Genomic DNA, 19,416 nt, shown 5'->3' on the forward strand with positions numbered 1-19,416 from the left:
TGTCACCTGCTGGTGTATACATTTCTAGTAGTGTAGTTCCCCCCCAGTACCTCAGTTGAGGCTGTCCTATGAGCAAAGATCAATATTTTAGTACTTGCACTATTATTTCAAACTACACTGATGTTTTGAAGGATGCTTTCTGTGAAGCCGTCTGTTGAGGTGTTCAGAGATACACTCCTCTGGATGGGCAAGTAGTGCTAAAGAGTTGACTTTAACTGGACTGAGCAGAAGAGTGCAGGTTGTCTGTAGCTGCTTCTGTTTGCCACCAAATAGGACTAAGATCATTCATAGTACTTCATGTGCTTGAAATGGAGTCCTTTGGACTCCAGCTCAGGCTATTGTTCAGTTGCAAGTGAATGTCCTGAGATGCATCTAAAACAAGTGTTTAGGTTCTTGGGTAAGTAATAGTATATAGCTGGCCCTTTCATGTCAGCTGGGAGTTGTATACTTAAGGAATTAAACTAGCAAAACCACTCATTTGAAGCTTGCTGGAAAGCCTAGTTTAGCTGGATACTCCTGCTGTGTTTTTCACTCTTACAGTTAAATATGTATTTTGTGCATCTGTTAAGGGTCCATAAATACCTGAGGGGTGGTTGTCAAGTGGATGGGGCCAATCTCTTTTTGGTGGTGTGTGGTAGTAAGACAAGGAGCAATGGATACAAACTTGATCATAGAAGGTTTCACCTCAACATGAGGAGAAACTTCTTTATAGTGAGGGTGATGGAGCACTGGAACAGGCTGCCCAGGAAGGTTGTGAGGTCTCCTTCTCTGGAGACTTTCAAAACCCACCTGGATGTATTCCTGTGTAGACTACCCTAGGTGATCCTGCTTTGTCAGGGGGGGTTGGAGTTAGTGACCTCTGGAGGTCCCTTCCAACCTCTAACATTCCAGTGGTGAGTCTGTTCTTTTAAAAATTCCCTACTCTGGAACTCATTTTTCTGACAGCTTTGAATAAGATGGCCTATAAGAAAACAGAGGAGTGAGAAAAACTCTACCCACTACTTGGTATTATTTTGGTGTTGGGGGAAGAAACAGAAAATACTTGGTGTGCTTCTGGAGGTTTTCAAAGCCCTACACATCCAAGCAGGTGTACTAGTAATTGGTAACTAGCTGCAGCTGCTCTATCAGGAAGGCTGAATTTGCTGTGCATAAACAGGGCAGCATGAGCCTATCACAAGCTCTTCAGGTTTGTCTTGTTGGGTTCACATTTTAGGGGAACCAGTTTTAATAGTACTTTTAGAAAAGGGTAAAGAAATGAAAGTGAGGGAACCCACAGGTAAAATAGGAAGATACTTCAAGTAGAGCAGGGCTTAGAAACTGAGTCCTGTATTCTGTTTTCTGTATTCTATAACAGGAAGTTCAAGTGGAGAGACCAGAAACTGCCCTCCTGGGAGTGCTGCTTGCTTGTTACATAAAGGTCAGGCATATGATGTTGGCCATCCAAACAAACAGCTTAAACTGCATGACAAGGATAGGTATGTAATTTTTTGTGCTGATACTTCTGTGGACACTTCAGTCATCTGGGCAGGAAAAAAAAGCAGTCTTAGTAATAGATGAGTCTTCCAAAATCTTACCATCAATACCATTTCAATTTTGAAGCATTGGCAGAAAAAGATTTCTTTAAGTACTGTCAAGGCAGACTCTTTTTCAGGCATCTTGTTGCACTGCCATAACAGATAAAATGTTATTCTTCATTGTGAGAGACAAAGTTTTACAGAACTGCAAAACTCTCAGAAACACAGAACAATTGCTGCTTTCTGCCAACAAGCAGGAAGTGAGATTTGACCCCATCTGCCTACTATCTGAGGGCCCATAAATGCACTTGCCTCTCTGTGGGTTTATGCACTGTATTTGGCTCTCTCTGCCACATAGGAATATTTTAAATGTTGAGTATGGGGCTAGATGTTACCCTTCTGTATTTTGGCATTAACAAGTTCTTAGTTGAAGAAATGGATAAACAATGCAAGACTTGCTGTTCCTGGTGGTGGCAGAGCTGGAACTAAGTGAAAGTGTTCCCTTGATGCTGCCTCTGTTCTGCTTGCTGCCTTTTGTGCTGGAAATGTAGCTTGAAAGAAAAACAAACTAAACAGAACACACCAACCATCCTGGTTTCAGCTAGGCTAGGGTTAATTTTCTTCAAGAAGTCGGGACAGCCAGCTGAACCAACTAGTGGTGTGTTCAGTACCTTACAATATCATGCATGACACGCTCTGGCAGTGGTTTTTTTGGTGCAGGTGGCAAGCATCAGCAGCATGGGATGAACCATTGGTGTTTTATATGACTCCCTCTGTATATTACTTAATTTAGATTGTTGTTATTCCTGTTCTTCATTCTTTGTATTGTTCCATTAAATTCTCCTTGTCTCAACCTGAAGGGTTTTCACAGTTTGCTCCTGATTTTTCCTTTCCATCTTACCAGGGAAAAGGAAGAGTTGGGGCAGTAGTGTGAGCAGCCCTGTGGACTTGGCCGCAGACAAGCCTAAAGTGATGATACCAACTCACCAAAACAAACGTCTGAGCAACGCAGTGTGGCTCAGAAGACTTACTTAGTATGCTGGTCTTTCTCAGCTTCAGGGCATCTGAGCCCCCTTACCTTGTCTGTAGGGTCAATAGTGCCCTACTGATTTCTGCAGTGTTCTTTTTATCTCAGATGCAAGATGAAGAAAAGCAGAATAAACTAGGTTATTAATAGGGAGGCCAAAGGTTCTGGCCTATCAGTTACAAGGCTGAAGGTTTTGTTTTAGTTTACAAGTTAAGTCCTTCATAAAAGTTACTTTCAGGAGCAAAGCTACTCTAGTGTGTTATGGTAAGAGTGCATGTTCTTTCAAGGATATCCTTCTTTACAGTGCACAGTGTCTTAATTTGTGTTTTTGGTTTGCTGTTTTCTGTTTCTAGGCTAGTGTTGAGTTATGAGAAAACATACGGAGATGAAGAAAGGCCAGACTTCTGCCTCGGTCACAACCCTGCGGTGACGATCACTTTTGTTTGTCCATCAAAGAGGGGAGAAGAGGTAACTTTGTTGTTTCAGTTTGTGTGCATTAGCTTTCATTTTTGTTCAGGCCTGAAGAGAACAGGAACTTCCTAGTCTGCAGCTTGTGAGGAGTGCAAGATCCTAAATGCACTCTTTCAAGAAGTCTTCTAAGAACTTGTCACAGAGCTTTGCTGGCTCATGAGCACTCTTCCATCTTCAGTCAGACAGGGCATGCTTAACAGCTATTTTCTTAAAATGTTTTTTTTTTTATTGATCTGACCTTCTTCAGAAAAAAAACAACCAGCCAATGAGTGTCATTGCATGTCACTTACTAAACAGGCTCCTGAACTTAAAGTAAAATTTAGTGTTAGGCAGCAACTCAGTTTTTTGAGAACACAGTTTTAACCAAGCTTCAGTGATCATTTTGATGCAATGCTTGGATAATAGCAACCCATACTCCTTGAATTGGGCCAGAGCAGCTATTGCTAATGCTCTGCCATTTGACATTGAGATGATTTTGGTTGCAGGTTAGTGAAGGAGGAGTTCTTGACTGGCAAATTTTTGATTTAATCTTCTATCCCTCATCTGACCTAGATAGTTACTGTACTTCACTGTCATTGCTGCAGAAACAAACCATGGGCTTTTCTCTGCTGTCACTTCCTAATACATCACTTCAGCTGTGCACACTTGTAATATGAGTAGTATTACTAATGTTACTTGTCCCTTTAACTTACCAGATACATATCTATGTATCCGCCTATTGTTTTAGTGGAGGACAAATACAGATTTATGAAACAAAGTGGATTTCTAAATGCTTCACTTTAAAGTGAGAAGAACTAAGATGCCCCTCCCAGAGGTGCAAAAATAGTACAGAAATACATCTGACAGAAATGTTGGCTAAAGAATTCTCAAATGTGTTTCAGTCTTGATTTGGACCAAGGGAATCAAAGTTACTAAAACACAAGTGTCTGGAGGCTGCTTTGCTCTCAGAGCACATGATCTCTGCTCCCCTCTGTCAACAGCTGTTGAGGCCAACACAATGCAAGCTGTGCTTAGCAATTTGGGATCATGTATTCTGATTTTGTCAATGTGTTATGGAAAACTGCTTTTTTAAAAGTAATATCACTTCTGCTGTCCTTCTGGTACTGCCTTATACTTTACTGCTGTTTAGACTTCTAATAGTCCAACACATCATTAGTAAGAGCTGTTATATTTTTTTTCAACATCAAAGAGGCCAGAGACAATGTTTGCACTTCTTGAGCAATTTACAGGTGAAGTTAGTCGTTACTGACCCTAAAGGAATATGGCATTGTTGCTTTAAAGATTGTATTTCAAGTAAGTAATTTAAATTCTGTTAACTTCTGTGTTAGAGTGCAGGTCCCAAACTCACAGCAAAAACAAATTGCCGGTATGAAATTGAGTGGGTTACTGAGTATGCCTGTCACAGGGATTACCTGGAGAGTAAGAGCTGTCTTCTGACTAATGAGCAACATGATATCTCCATTGATTTAAGACCACTTACTCAACCTCCAGGTAAGATCACTGTTTTTCTTTTGTGTTTGTGATGTTACTAGCTGATTTTCCAGTTCTGTCTTTGGAAACAGGAAGAATGGTGGCTGTAGATACTTGTTTTTTACATCTGTTCTGCTGTGGGTTAGAGCACTTTTCCTGTTGTTATTCATTCAGATTATGTGATACCATATCGAGCCAAAGATGACAAAGAGGAGTATTATTATTATTTGAATGTATGTGGGAAAACCACTGCAGGTATCTGTAAGGACAGAATGGGATACACGTCGTCTTGCCAAGTCAAGTCTTCAAATAACCAGCAAAAAGTGGCAGGAAGATTTCAGAATCAAACCCTAAGGTGTGTAGAGGCTCTTGATCCCTGTTATAACTGGTCTGATTGATCTTTGTTTCCTACTTTCCCCTTATTTGTCATGTAATCAATATTTGATATAAAATGCAAGTAACTTTGTGCAGTTTCTCTAGGAAAACTTTAGCAATATACCAGGATAGCAATAGCAAAGAAAAGAGCAGGTGATACTGGCAGAGTCAATTGCCTAGATAGGAAGAAAACTTTGGTGTCAAAATTGCAGATTGTCCTGTGCTAGCTCTTGCATGTAAAGTGACATCTGGATCAGATATTTTAGGAGCTGTCTGCAGCAAGAGGTAATCTCTCCTTCGTTTGCAAGAGCATGCATTAGTCATATCCATGACTGCTCTAGTCCAGGATTTTTTTTTAACTTCTTTTTTTTTTTTTTTTGGATATTCAGGGTTTCGAGGTAGCTCTTGGGGATAATAGTCTGCATGAGATTGCAAAGCAGAAGTTATTTATTTGGATATGAATTTCCATTCTGTCTTTGAGCATGTGACAGACTTGTTGGAGTGGTCTTCCGAGAATTACGATTTCCTCTACCTGCGAAAATAGCCATGCTATAAACTAGTGGGAACAGATACTTCACCACAGCTAGAATTGCTTTAGAGCATTCTTTAAACTCTGAACAAGTTCGTGAAAAGTAACCAGAAAAATCAGTGGATGCAAACATTTGTTGCCCTAATGTCAGTATTAATGTTGAACAAACATTTGTTTTCACTTTGAGTGAGACAAATAAGAGTATGACTTCTGTTACCTGAAGAACAGTGTGTGATTGTGTCTGATCCCATGTTTCTATCTAAAACTGACTTTTTACTCAGATACTCTGATGGGGATCTCACTTTAATTTATCCGAATGGGGATGCATGTAGTTCCGGCTTTCAGAGAATGACTGTCATAAACTTTGAATGCAATGAAACAGCAGGTGAGTTCTACAAGGTGTGATGACTGCTCAGGATTTGACTCCTGTTCTTGCTAGTAACCTTATGTTCAAAGGAATGCATGTTTTGAGCCACAGCTAGTACAAGGAATAGATATTATTAGAGTAAACACAAATTTCAGTGCCTGGCAGGATTGTAGTAAGCTGTGTGGTAGCCCTGTTATGTTAAATTTGCACTGATGATCAAGAATACTGAGGTATAAAAGAGTCTTGTTTCTTAGTCAGCAGTAAAAAACACCACCAAAACAACAACCAAACTAACCAAAACACAAACCACAAATGGAAGTCCTGTGCAGCAAAAAAAATTTCAAGTCTCATTTTCTCCCCATTCCCCAATTAACATCTGCTTATCCATCTTCCCTGTTAAGGTAACGATGGTAGAGGATCTCCAGTGTTTACTGGTGAAGTGGACTGCACCTATTTTTTTACCTGGGATACAAAATACGCATGTGTTAAAGAGAAAGAAGATCTCCTTTGCAGAGTTACTGATAAGAGAAAACACTATGACTTGTCACCTTTGATCCGCAGCTCAGGTATGGCAATGAGAGCTAGCTTTCAGTTACTTTGGCCTGATTGTACTTACCATTTCTAGTGCAATTCTTCAGCTGAGCATTAATCTGCTTTTGCTGTTCTTGAATTCCTGGGGTTCTGATGTTCACTTCCCAGAAGTGTACCAAAATGAGGGAGTGCCCTATGAAAGTAGCTGTATCCATGACTGCCTTGGTTGCTGCCATCTTAAATGGTTTCAAACATGTGGGGTTTCTTGTGATAAAGGGCATTTTGGCATGGAGAGGTTACAACAGTTAAGCTTAATGACTTGCTCTTAACAATCCCCTCTGTTTCAGAGTTAGCCCAGAACTGGGAAGCTGTTGACAGTAGTTTTTCAGAAGGAGAGAGGAAAAATTATTACATCAATGTCTGCCATAAAGTATGGAAGAAAGGAGGAGCTTCCAACTGCTCAGATACTGCTGCTATCTGCTCTGTAGGTGAGTCTTTTCCTTGGTTTTGTTTTTTTCTTTTTTTGGTGTTTTGGGTTTGTTTAGTTTTTTGGCTCTGCATGCAGCCTTGGCACTTCCTCTGCAAATGGAGATGGATCCCCTGAGTGTCTTCAGTTACTTTAGGTAACGGAAGTTAGGAGTTAGGTATCTTTTGTTCTCCCAAAGACTCTAGTTACAAAAGGCTACTTGCATCATTTCGTCTAAAGAACTCCAGGCTTCATAGCATGGTTTGGGTAAAAATGAACTCCTAATGATAAGTGTTCTTAAGACTTGCTGTTTGCGTAGTTGCTATTATTCTAGTACTGTAAACTTCTTTACAGGGAAACAAAAGCAATTTATTTACTGTCTTTACAGATAAACAAAACAAGGCTACAAATCTTGGAACATTTGTATCATCTCCTAAAAAGGTTGGAGAAAATATTCAACTTATCTATTCAAATGGAGACAGCTGTGGTGGTGGCAAAAAAATCAAAACTGTCATCACTTTAGTGTGCAGACCAGGTAAGAATATCTACATGCTGTGTTCTGATTCAGTTAAAAACTGGAGATAATTTAATTTGCCTAGACATGAGTGCTAAGTATTAGTATGTGCCTTTGTCTTTGATTTCCTTTTATGAAAAAACTGAAGCATTGTGGTTTGTTCACTAGGAGGATAATGTAATTGTGGGTATTAAGCTCTGTTCACCTTGTATACAAGTACTCTTTAAGGACCCTTGAGTAAGTCTCTTGAGCTAAGATTCATCATGTTTTGAAGAAAGTATATTTAAGTAATTACAGCTTCACAGATACCTGGAAGCTATACAAAACACTTCTTTTCCTCAGTTTTCTTGGGAAAGACTGGTTCTGAACTGAGATCAAATAATTTAACCTTCTTTTCCAATGAGCATATTTTCTGTTTGAACTGCTTGCAATTTATGAAAAGCAGAGCATTTGCAGAAGTTGTTAATGTTGTTATTCTCCGTATAATAGCCCACTGGTTTAACAATTTCCCAGGAAAACAGGGAACCCATATTCCTGTGCTTCAGCATGAAGAAGCTGAATGCTTCAAGTGTGCTGGCTGTTAGGATTGGGTTACGCACTACTTTGTAATAAAGCTGTTGCTTTGTAGCAAAGCACGAAGTACGTGTATGAAAGGAAACATTTGTTCAATGACTGTGGTAGCAGTGAGGAAGAGACTGAACAGTGCATCTTCAGTACTGAGCTAAACTTTTATTCTGGGAAGGGGGATGCAAGAAATTTTTAGTTCTATTTTAGCCCACATTTTCAGAGGCAAGGTACATGAACATTTATAAGGGTTGTGCTGTTGGGGAAGAGCTAGTGTATTTAGATTTAAAATCCTAGTTCCTTTTGGCAGCCTGACTGTATATGTAACACATTGCTCTTGTGATACCAGGTGATCTAGAAAGTGCTCCAATCTTGATGTCTGAGGGTATATGTTTATTTGCATTTGATTGGTATACTGCTGCTGCATGTGTCCTCTCTAAAACTGAAGGAGATAACTGTCAAGTCTCTGATCCTCAGGCAGGTATGTATTTCTGTTAGGAAAATTGCAAGGCCATGAGGGATAGAACTTGTCACAAGACTGAGTCCTTTTGATGCACAAAACCAAAGTGAATTCAGCCCAAGTCTAAGCACCCATAGCACTTTTAAATGTGTATGAAGCAGCATGAACTTATTCCCCTACTGTGTGTGGAAGAAAACAGGTGTAATATATATTTTACTGTAGTAGGCCTCTCTATATAAGAAAACATGATTTTAGTGTATCCATATCTCTGGAACAATAATTACATGGAAGGACGCTTATTTGGTGGTTGGGAGGTGAATTAGGTGTCTGACTGTGAGAGAAAAAAATTGATCTGATAAAATATATTCCCTTCTGATTAGGTTTCTTTTTCGATTTATCGCCTCTTGCCAAGAAAAGTGGGTACTATGTAGTTAATACTACCAACTACTTGTTTTACATAAACGTCTGTGGCAGTATGCCAGATGAGTTTTGTGGCACACAGTCAGCAGCATGTCAAGTAACACAAAGGTGAGTAACTCTAATTCTGTTGTCTGTAATGGATCTCTTGTTGCATGATGTGTTGTCTGTGTGCAAGAGAGATCAATCTGCATATAAAATACTCTGCTGCCTGCAATAGATTCAGGTAATTAATATGCAAAACATTACTTGGTAGTGCAGTAATTATGCTGCTAAGTGTTTCAAACAAAGTCCATGCACATGTAATCTTGTTTACAGCTATCTTTTGAGATTGAATGAGTCTGCTGCTCCCCCTTATGTTTCCCATAGGGATTGTAGGCTGTAGATTAACTGCTGCAGCCATATTAAGCCAACCTCCAGTTGGGTTCCAAGAGCTTGGCCTAAGGTACTGCTGGACTTGCTATGAGCAGTGACTGCCATATGCCAAGGTGGAATCCAGAGCTTGGATGTTGCATTATTTCTCTGTTACTGTAAGTGCTGTGCAGGCACAGTTCCAGTGTGTACTGCTCTTTTGATTGTGTTATTGCTCTTACCTTCTACCAGCTATGTCTGATAAGGTGTCTGTATGCTTCAGGTTCCAGATCAGCCTGTTGCTGGAGATGTGATATAGCGCAAACACATGCACCTGTACTTGAGTTGACTCAGAGTTACTCTTTAGCCAAGGACAGTTCAAAGCAGACACTAACACCCTTCTTCAGAGAAAGGTGGTCAGACTGGATCTGAGAGCCAGTGTTAAGTCAAAGTAATGAACCCTTTCTGAACCAAAGCTTATGTCAAGCTAAGAGCATAAGAAGGCAGCTCTCTTCCAAGAGAGAAACCTTGCTGTTATGCCATGCTAGCTCTTCACTTTCCACATGTATTTGTATAGAACCTGTTTGAGCCCAGCATTAGGTTGTCTGCAGTTAGAATGCTGCTCTGGAGAATGGGAACTTGATATTTCTGTCACTTTTCTAGAGAAGGGCGTGTTGAAGTTTTCTAGATACCTAAGCAAGGTACAACTTCCTTTCCTTTCCAAAGGAGGATACCTGTTCATGTTTTAAGTTTCCATTTGGCATCATTCTATTCATCCTAGCTCACTTACACCTAATCAACCTTACTTAATTATTTTGTTGTATTATGGTGTCTTGTATAAACTTACTTATGTGCTTACTATTTGAAAGCCTTCTATTAAAGACAGAATTAGTTTTCCGTTCTGTTCAGTTTCAAAGCCTACTGTTTCTTTTCCAGTAAGGATAAATTTTGGAGTCTTGGACAGCCCAGTTCCAGACTTTCGTATTATGATGGTCTGATTCAGTTGACCTACAAAAATGGTACAGCATACAATGATGAGAGGAAAACACAGCGATCTACCCTTATAACTTTCCTGTGTGACCGACAGGCTGGAAATGGCCAGCCTGAATATCAGGTAAGATGTTCTATATGATGAATGGAATGTTCTCTGTCCCAAAATCTGAACAATAATTGATGCTAAGCTAGTGCAAGCAGAGATTCATGGATGGAAATATCCAGTATCAATAAAGGGGGCAAAGAGAAATAGTTATTTTTCTTAATATATCTGCCTCTTGTTGCAGCCATAAAGCTTGTCTTGGACATTGATCAGTAAGCTGTTCACTGAGATCCAACTTCCTACTTCATACTTTAGTCTCTGGGACATGTAATTACTAATGCTTCCAATCATCCTGCATTTCTATATGAAAAAAATCCCAAACTAGCTGAGAAGTAACAAGTAGTAGGACTTTGTGTCCTTCAACATAGCAGTCAGCAGTTACATTGCTCTAGTTGCTCTGGTTTTGTTATTTTTGGAAAGAGTATTTTTGGTGACACAGCAACTGATGAGGTGTACAGCAAAACAGACCTATGCAAATTGGTCTGAGAATTTATATCCCAAAACCAAGGAGAAATAACAAGCTTAACATATAAAAGAGTTGTTGAGAGTCCCAAAGTGTTTTGCCATTGGCTTGCTGCTGTTTTTTAGACAGAAGATAGCTATACATACAACTTCAGGTGGTACACTGAACATGCTTGTCCGGAAATGCCACTGGAATGTGTTGTGACAGATCCCAACACCATGGACCAGTATGACCTGTCAAGGTAGGAAAGTAGCATAGACAACATAACTTCGCCCTCACAGTTTAATGTTCATCCAGTGCTAAGCTATTAGCCAGAAGTTGGCTCCTGCATAGACAGCACTAGAAACTGCATTTGTTGTGGTAGTCTTAACTGCAAGTATCTTGAAATTCAGAGATTATTTCCCTCTAGTATATTGACTTGCCTCCTAAGATGTAAGTTGACATTTTTGATGGTTTTGCCTAACAAAAGCTTGCTACTCTGTGAACTGTGCTCTACATTCTAGGAGTATTCTTTTTAATGTTTAGCACTTTATGGGGGAAAAGCTGTTCTGGAGTGCCTAGTGCTTGTTCTGTTTCTTGAGGCTGACAGAGAAAGCTAGAGAGAATCTATGAAAAATACATTTGTCATGTAAAACATTCTCTTCCTGCTCAGCTTAGCAAAATCTGAGAGGAGAGGTGAAAACTGGTATGCCATGGACAATTCAAAGCCAAATGAGCGCAAGAAGTACTACATAAATGTCTGTCGGCCACTGATTGCTGTCCCAGGGTGCGACCGGCGCGCGTCTGTCTGTCAGATGAAATATCGATATGAGCATGTGAGTAGCCTTTCCATCCCAGAGCGTTGGCTGAGTGGGTGAGAATGAGGGGTGTGCAAGATAGGCACATGGATTCTGGCTGCTTTGTGAAAAATGGTGTTCTGTTTATCCATAATCATTGCAGACTGGTAGACCTTTTGTCCATATCTTCAAAGATCAAAGTTTTAATTTTCACAATTGCATCCGTATCATGTTTGACACAGTATGGACATACACACACACAGTGTCACCAAGGTTGGAAGAGACCTCAAACATCATCATGTCCAACCCATCACCGCAGACCTCATGACTAAACCATGGCACCAAGTGTCATATCCAATCCCCTCTTGAACCTCTCCAGGGACAGTGACTCCACCACCTCCCTGGGCAGCCCATTCCAATGGCAAACGATTCTATCAGTGAAGAACTTTCTCCTCACGTCAAGCCTAAACTTCCCCTGGTGCAGCTTGAGACTGTGTCCTCTTGTTCTGGTGCTGGTTGCTAGAGAGAAGAGACCAACCTCTTCCTGCTTACAACCACCTTTCACGTAGTCGTAGAGAGCAATGAGGTCACCCCTGAGCCTCCTCTTCTCCAGGTTAAACAATCCCATGGACAGTGGCATTGAGTGCACCCTCAACAAGTTTGCTGATGACACCAAGCTGTGTGGTGCTGCAGACATGCTGGAGGGAAGGGATGCCATCCAGAGGGACCTAGACAGGCTGGAGAGGTGAGCACAAGCCAGTCTCATGAGGTTCAACAAGAGCAAGTGCAGGGTCCTGCATCTGGGTCAAGGCAATCCCAGGCACAAATACAGGCTGGGCAGTGAATGGCTGGAAAGCAACCCTGAGGAGAGAGACTTGGGGGTCCTGATGGGCAAGAAGCTCAACATGAGCTCTCAGTGTGCACTTGCAACCTGGAAAGCAAATCAGATCCTGGGCTGCATCAAGAGAAGTGTGGCCAGCAAGCCGAGGGAGGTGATTCTCCTCCTCTACTCAGCCCTGGTGAGACCCCACCTGGAGTACTGTGTCCAGTTCTGGAGCCCCTATTACAAGGGGGATATGGACGTGCTGGAAGGTGTCCAGAGAAGGGCCACGAGGATGATCAGAGGGCTGGAGCACCTCTCCTATGAGGACAGACTGAAGGAGTTGGGGCTGTTCAATCTGGAGAAGAGAAGGCTCTGAGGTGACCTAGTTGTGGCCTTCCAGTATCTGAAGGGGACCTATAGGAAGGCTGGGGAGGGACTTGTCAGGATCTCAGGTAGTGATAGGACTAGGGGGAATGGAATGAAGCTGGAGGTGGGGAGATTCAGGATAGATGTGAGGAGGAGGTTCTTCACCATGAGAGTGGTGAAGCCCTGGAATGGGTTGTCCAGGGAGGTGTTGGGGCCCCGTCCCTGGAGGTGTTTAAGACCAGGCTGGACGAGGCCCTGGCCAGCCTGATGTAGTGTGGGGTGTCCCTGCCCATGGCAGGGGGGTTGGAACTGCATGATCCTTGTGGTCCCTTCCAACCCAGACTGATACTATGATACTACTATGATAGAAGTGTCTTTCAACCAAAGCAATTATATGATTCTATTTTATGATTTTATCTCTCTGTTACCTTCAGCACTCTCAAGATAACCTGCTATACACAAGATCACTGTGATAAAGAAACAGTCAAAAAGAAGAAAATCTCTCTTCAATTGAGTTTAGAATTGCTAATGTGCTTTTTCTTATTCCTAGGGTTCTTACTCTGAAGTCACCTCTATTAGTAATCTTGGTGTTGCCAGCAAAGAACTAGTAGTTGAAAGACCTGGACACGTTTTTCTAACCTACACAAATGGCTCTGTGTGCATTGATGCTTATGGAAAGAATTCTGTGTATACCACCACCATCCACTTCGTTTGTTCCAGGGGCACGCTTGTAAGGATGAATGATCTTTCTGTTGTTGCTTTGTTGAAAAACCTATTACATCACGTAACCTCATGAAGATCTGTAGAAGGTTCATGACAAGGGAAACTTCTTGAGGACATGAAATAGAGACATTTCTTTGTTGGAGTTTGTTTTGTTGTGTGGGGTTTTTGTTTGTTGTATTTTCTTTTTTGTTTTTTTTCCCCTGTGGAATGTGCATTATACCCCTAAACTCTTCAAAGCTGAGACTGAGGCAAGGTCTGGTTGTCCACATCTAGATTCAGTATTGAATTTAATCTGAATATTTGGATGTCAGACTCAGTTCTTTGCTGAGGCTTAATGACAGGCCAAGTGTTTAGCTAGACAAAACTTTCAGCATGACCTTCAAAACAAAGATGGGGGATGGAAGTGGAGTGGGACTTGTGTGCATTTGTAGTGAAGTCAGTTATGAAAACATGAGAGTTTTGCATAAAGTGGCAGCTGATGCCTTTTACACTTAATTTGGTCTTCTCTCTGCAATCTGTTTCCAGAGTAGCAGCCCACAGTTCATAGGTGTTCAGGAATGTGTTACCACGTTCATATGGGAAACTGAGGCTGCTTGTCCGATTAAGGAAACAAAAGATGATTCTCAGGTGAGAAGGAGGATGATAACTGTATTTATAGTCTCAACACTTTTTTTCCTAGCACTCCTGGTTGTTGTATTTAAATGGATGGCTCTTGGAGAAAATTAACTACAGTGAAGTCAGAAGTTGATCATAATGTACTCTTGTGATATTTTATTGCCTTCTTGAAATGTTGCTGAATAGTTTGGGCAGAATTTACACTTTTCAAATGTTCTGTCTCTAGGACATCTTACTTGATGTGGCTTTGAATATTTCATTCCCTTACAAGGCATCTGGTAAAACTGCCGTTGTACATAAGGATAAAGATTGTCCTTGTTTGTGTACACATCAAATGAGGCTTTGTTTTTTCGGTGTGTGCTGGGGTCTTGTTCCTTTGTTTTGTTTTTGGTGTTTTGTGGTTTTTGTTCATTAATTTACATTGAGGGACTCAATTGCTTCTAATTGACTGGTCTCAGCATAGACATATTAGTGGGAAGGCAACCCTCAGAATGTCCTTCCTCTTAGCTAACCTATTACATGTCATCTGTTAAACTGCGCTTTGATATGTTGATATGTGGCTGATGCCAATGGACAACTATGCAAAAGGATTAAACAAAGTGTTAGTACTTCCAGAGCTGTATTCTGGTTGTCTAAACTTAGGTTGTTAATTGATATGCAGGCTAGGAATGTGTTTGAGGAACGAAAGGATGATTTACAAGTAAGAGGTAAACTTAAAACAGAAGGAAGAGATGATGATGATGTGATTTATTTTTTTTTCCCCAGTCCTGCTCTGTGCGAGATCCAAACACTGGCTTCCTGTTCAATCTGCAGCCGTTAGCTTCTGCAAAAGGCTATATGGCTACTGGTATTGGGAAGAAGTTTTTGGTAAGGATTCTGACTGTACAGTCTGTCTGTGGATGCTGCTGTTGCAGTTTTCCAGTCTTGCTTAGTGAGCAGCTGGAGCTTTGACTCCTGTTAGGAAATCTTAGTCATCAGGAAAGTACTGTTTGAGAGGAGTAATTAAGGATAACTTGGTTTGTCTCAGCCTTAAGAGTGTTTGGTTCTTAGCAAACATAATGTAGCCACAGTTTCAAGGCTCTGCATGATTTTCTAGTTATGGACTTGTGTAGTATCACAATGGAAGACTAGAAAGGGATTTAACCTGTCCCTGTCAGTGTTCTTAATGCAGTCTGCATGTGTTAGTAGTTCCAGGCTGTCAGCAAATAGGTTTGGGTTTTTTTAAGTTGCAAGAATAAGCTTGCTAAAGCACATCCTGTACTTCTAGTGGGGAGCATTTGTGAACCCTTAGAGCTAAAGATTGAAGATATTGTTACTGTAATATAGTTGCTTGTCTTGCAGTCAAGAAATGACGGACACAATGCTGCTTGAAATAGTTCTTGACAAATGAGTTCTACTGATGTGGAAATGATTATGTGGACTTAATTTTTCTGATGCAATTAACATCACACCCGTGTGTTTTCAAAACTAGCTTAACATTTGTGAAACCATGCCAGATTGTGGTGAAATCAATGGCAAAGCAGCTGCTGGATGTGAAGCAGAAAATCTAACATCAGTGAGACTGGTGGAATTGGACAAAACCTTGTATCTGTCTAGTGAAGGGTTTCTAACTCTTACCTACAGAGGTCCTTTTCGTGTGCAATCAGGTGAGTTCAGGAAATGCAGAACAGATATGAGTGCTGATACTATACCAACTTTGTGAATGGTCTTCATTCCTCCCTTCCTTCATGTACCAAAAGCTACTGGGCTTGACATCAGTCATTTAAGCTAGTTCATATTAAAATTTTCGGAAGAAATCAAATCATGCAGAACGGCAATGGCTCGCTTCTCAATAATACATGTACATGTCAAGACTCCTGGAAACAGACCAAATACAGTGTGGGACTGTAATAAACTGCATATGTTATATAATAATTTAATATCTTGGGCGGTGGTATCTTCAAGCACTGCTGTAACTTATTTACAAAGTATATTTACAAGTTTTAGTTGGTTGTGGGTATTACATTGTACATATAAAGACAGTTAAATGATTCAAGCATAGATCTAACATTTCCAATACAGCAATTCAAATTGGAAATACAGGTGCCGTGATCTGTGGTTTTCCCACAGATGTGATCCCATGGCAGATTAGCCAGGGACTCATGACTTTTTCTGCTGTCTGGCATCTTCCCAGATGCTGTGACTACAATTCAAGCAGTCCTTGGTTTGGAGAGGGCTAGGGGGCCTCTCTCTTGTGTGCTCCGTTACTGGGTTGTAGCCTCTTCTGGGATTCAGTTATCTTGGAGTCTTTCCCCTTTCTGCCTTGGTCAAGGTGCAAGGCCTGGGTGTAGTTGTTGCCTGTTAGGACAAGCTCTTCAGCTGCTACTCTGGCAACATTTGGTTCTTGTTTCTCTGTGGCGAGAACAAGGCCCAGGTCTAGCTGGTCTGCTAGAGCAGGCCCTTTAGCTGCTACTGCAGCAGCATTTGGCTCTTGTTGCTGTATGGGTGAGAGCAAGGCAAGTTGCCTAACTTCTTGGCTGGTTTAAATACTGTCCCAAGACAATTAACACCCCTTGGTAACATAGGACCCTGATAACTGGACCTATAGGATGGGGCATATCCAAACATGGCCAGGTGCACACACGGTTCACAGCTGTGTTACAAATTACATGTTTATTTGGACCCCAAGAAATATTCAGGTTTGCACATTCACAGGTGCTTAGCCTATTGTCTGGGCTAGGGCATGTTTTGGGGTTTAACCCTTCAGGACAGGGGCTTTTTTCCTTACTGAGACAAAAAATGTTGCTCCTCACATGGAGAGAGGAAAACACATTCTAGCTCTTACTCTAAATGAAGTTTTTTATTGCTTCAAGTTTCAATTTCATGAATAATGTTCTCTAAAATTCTTTCATATCTGAAAGGTCAATTTTCAGTGAGCTCACACTCTTCTAAATGGAATTTCTTGAATGAGTGCTCTAGTATCTCATGTATCCCTACTTCACGTATTTAAGTTTGTTTTGCAGATAATGCTGTTGAAAATGTGTAACTTTTAGCTTAAAAGCTCTCTCAAAGGGTACTAAAACTGAATTTTTGTAGGTATCTTTATAACACCTGAACAACAAAAGGCTTTTAGGAAAACAGGATTTTGGATTTCAGAGCTTCAGCTGCTTCTGGATATTTGCTCTCTGTACAAATTGCAATGGCGATAGCTCTTACTGTCTTAGTTGTGATGCTTTCATACCTAATATGCAGTGGGAAAAAAGTGATTGAGGTCTCGTGTATTTTGCTTTGTGAGCTTCTACCACTTTGATAACACAATGATGCACTGCTAATGGCTACTACTACCTCTCCCTAATTCTGCCATTTCTTGTAGGCTGTGGAAAAGAGTAGTAAACAACACTTAACATGCTGCAGTATTTTTTTTCCCTGCAGTGATTACACTGAATTTCTTACAAACAAAATTTCTGAACCCAATGCTTTGCTGTGCCTGATGTAATGTAGAGGTTGCTGGTACAGCTGTCTTGATATTTTCTAGGATTTTTTTTCTTTCTTCAAATATATCATGTCAAAGACCTAGGAAGCACAGTTCAGGGAAGGGAATTATCCTCTTCAATGTGTAAGGCATTCTGGTCTCCCATTTGGAGACAGTTGGGGCTGCTAGGTGGTTTAGGACAGACCTCTAAAGACTTCTGTATTTACAAGTAAATTAAATACAATTAAATTAAAAATTTACAATTAAAACAAGTTAATATTTTCCTTGAAGCAGTTTACAATAAGAAAGTGTTAAAAAAACTGAAGTTAAGCATTAGCTTGAATTTTTGAGTTCAAATATTCTTGTGTGAACCAACAGATTGATTGTTTTACAGGAGCATCAGACACGTTCACAGTGACTTTCATTTGTAACGATTCCTATCCTGGAGAGCTTAAGTTTGTGCGTGAAGAGATAAACAGTATGCTGAGCATCCATAATACTTTTTTTGAGTTTCACACAGCATTGGCCTGTGCTCCTGCCCCTGTAGACTGCCAAGTAACAGGTAAGTAGCTGGAATTTGAGTAGGCTCTTTCCAGCAAGTATTGGAAGGATTAACTGAATAGCAAACTTCGGTAGAGGAGATCGTTAAGAATACCTGTTGTAAAGACATTGTAAGACCTGAAGTCTTCACAGAGGCTGTAGAGAGGAAGAAGAGGTAATTTGTTTGAAGCTTAACTTAACAAATTTGTTAACAGCTTAACAAAATTGTTTGTGGTTAACTTAGGAAGATAGGCAAGAAGCCAACATTGAGCATAAGAACTGATAATTGCTTTGAAAACCTTTAATACTTATCATGTCTGGGTTCTGCTTCACCACATCTCTGGGGGGAAAAAAAAGGTTAATTTGGTATTGTCCTCTAGAAAAATGCACCTGTGAATTGTGGAGTAGTTATTTGTGGGGAAGTAATTGTTAAGGGAGCTCTGTTCTATGTTTTGTGTAGAGATATTTTTACTGGAAATGGCACTTTGTCTCAATGAATGTATAATGTGATTCTGCAAATGATTTTGCTTTGTGTGTATTCATGAGTGAATAAATACATCCCTGGATGTGTTCCTGAAGAGCCTGCCATAGGTGATCCTGCTTTGGCAGGGGGTTGATCTCTGGAGGTCCCTTCTGACTCTTGACATTCTGTGAGACTTGTATCATTCCGAACCCAACAGTACTGCAGGTATCAAATAGATTATCTCTTAGCTTACTGTATGTACCGCACCTTTTTCAGATGCTGCCGGCAATGAGTATGACTTAAGTGACTTGAGCAAAGAGAGTGAGCCATGGGTTGCTATAGACACTTCTAAGGAAGCAAAGAAGAGAACGTTTTTCCTGAATGTCTGCAAGCCTTTACCCAGTGTGTCTGGATGCCCTGGTAAGTCAAGTAGCGTGCATTTTTGGAAGTTACCACTTCTTATGCAAGACCTTATATTAAGAATGACATCCCTGAGAGGCATCTTAATGCTCATCAGAATTCTTGCATTGACATGTGTGGGAATACATTTGGGAAAAATGCATTGAGGGCAGTATTTGTCAGTGTCCTTGGTTTGGTTTTTCTTATTGATGTCCTAAAGAAGGAGGTTAAATGTTGTTGAATTATTCCAGAGTGAGAAGCTTATGCTATGTTTTACTGCACTTCACAGCATGGTAGGGATTGGAAGTGACCTCAAATGATCATCTAGTCCAACCCCCCTGCCAGAGCAGGCCACACAGGGACATATCCAGGCTGGTTTTGAATGTCTCCAGTGAATTAGATTCCACAACCGGTCTGGACAGCTTGTTCCAGTGTTCTGCACCCTCACAGTGAAAAAGTTTCTCCTCATGTTTGTGTAACCTTCTGTGCTCCATCTTGCACCTGTTGCCCTTTGTCCTGTCATTGGATGTAGCTGAGAAAAGCCTGTCTCTGTCCTCCTGACACTTGCTCTTCATGTGTTTACAAACATTAATGAGGTCACCCCTCTGTCTCCTCCAACCTAAAGAGACCCAGCTTCTTCAGCCT

At 40.8% G+C, this 19,416-nt stretch overlaps 1 protein-coding gene across 1 annotated transcript in view; it reads left to right on the forward strand.

Moving 5' to 3' along the window:
• IGF2R (insulin like growth factor 2 receptor) overlaps positions 1-19,416 on the forward strand; it is a 59,523-nt gene that overhangs the window by 14,758 nt on the left and 25,349 nt on the right. The window contains exons 6-24 of the mRNA XM_068152706.1: positions 1,355-1,475; positions 2,895-3,009; positions 4,341-4,503; positions 4,657-4,837; positions 5,668-5,771; positions 6,155-6,319; positions 6,632-6,772; positions 7,139-7,285; positions 8,178-8,309; positions 8,669-8,816; positions 9,993-10,170; positions 10,741-10,856; positions 11,268-11,430; positions 13,131-13,310; positions 13,829-13,930; positions 14,684-14,785; positions 15,390-15,564; positions 17,764-17,931; positions 18,649-18,792. Of these exons, the coding sequence (XP_068008807.1) occupies positions 1,355-1,475; positions 2,895-3,009; positions 4,341-4,503; positions 4,657-4,837; positions 5,668-5,771; positions 6,155-6,319; positions 6,632-6,772; positions 7,139-7,285; positions 8,178-8,309; positions 8,669-8,816; positions 9,993-10,170; positions 10,741-10,856; positions 11,268-11,430; positions 13,131-13,310; positions 13,829-13,930; positions 14,684-14,785; positions 15,390-15,564; positions 17,764-17,931; positions 18,649-18,792 (2,745 nt within the window). The remainder of the gene's footprint in view (positions 1-1,354; positions 1,476-2,894; positions 3,010-4,340; positions 4,504-4,656; positions 4,838-5,667; positions 5,772-6,154; positions 6,320-6,631; positions 6,773-7,138; positions 7,286-8,177; positions 8,310-8,668; positions 8,817-9,992; positions 10,171-10,740; positions 10,857-11,267; positions 11,431-13,130; positions 13,311-13,828; positions 13,931-14,683; positions 14,786-15,389; positions 15,565-17,763; positions 17,932-18,648; positions 18,793-19,416) is intronic.

This window comes from Melanerpes formicivorus, unplaced genomic scaffold (assembly GCF_026170545.1).
Source record: "Melanerpes formicivorus ecotype bairdi unplaced genomic scaffold, bMelFor1.0.p_v2 SCAF_2, whole genome shotgun sequence".
Classification (NCBI taxonomy): domain Eukaryota; kingdom Metazoa; phylum Chordata; class Aves; order Piciformes; family Picidae; genus Melanerpes; species Melanerpes formicivorus.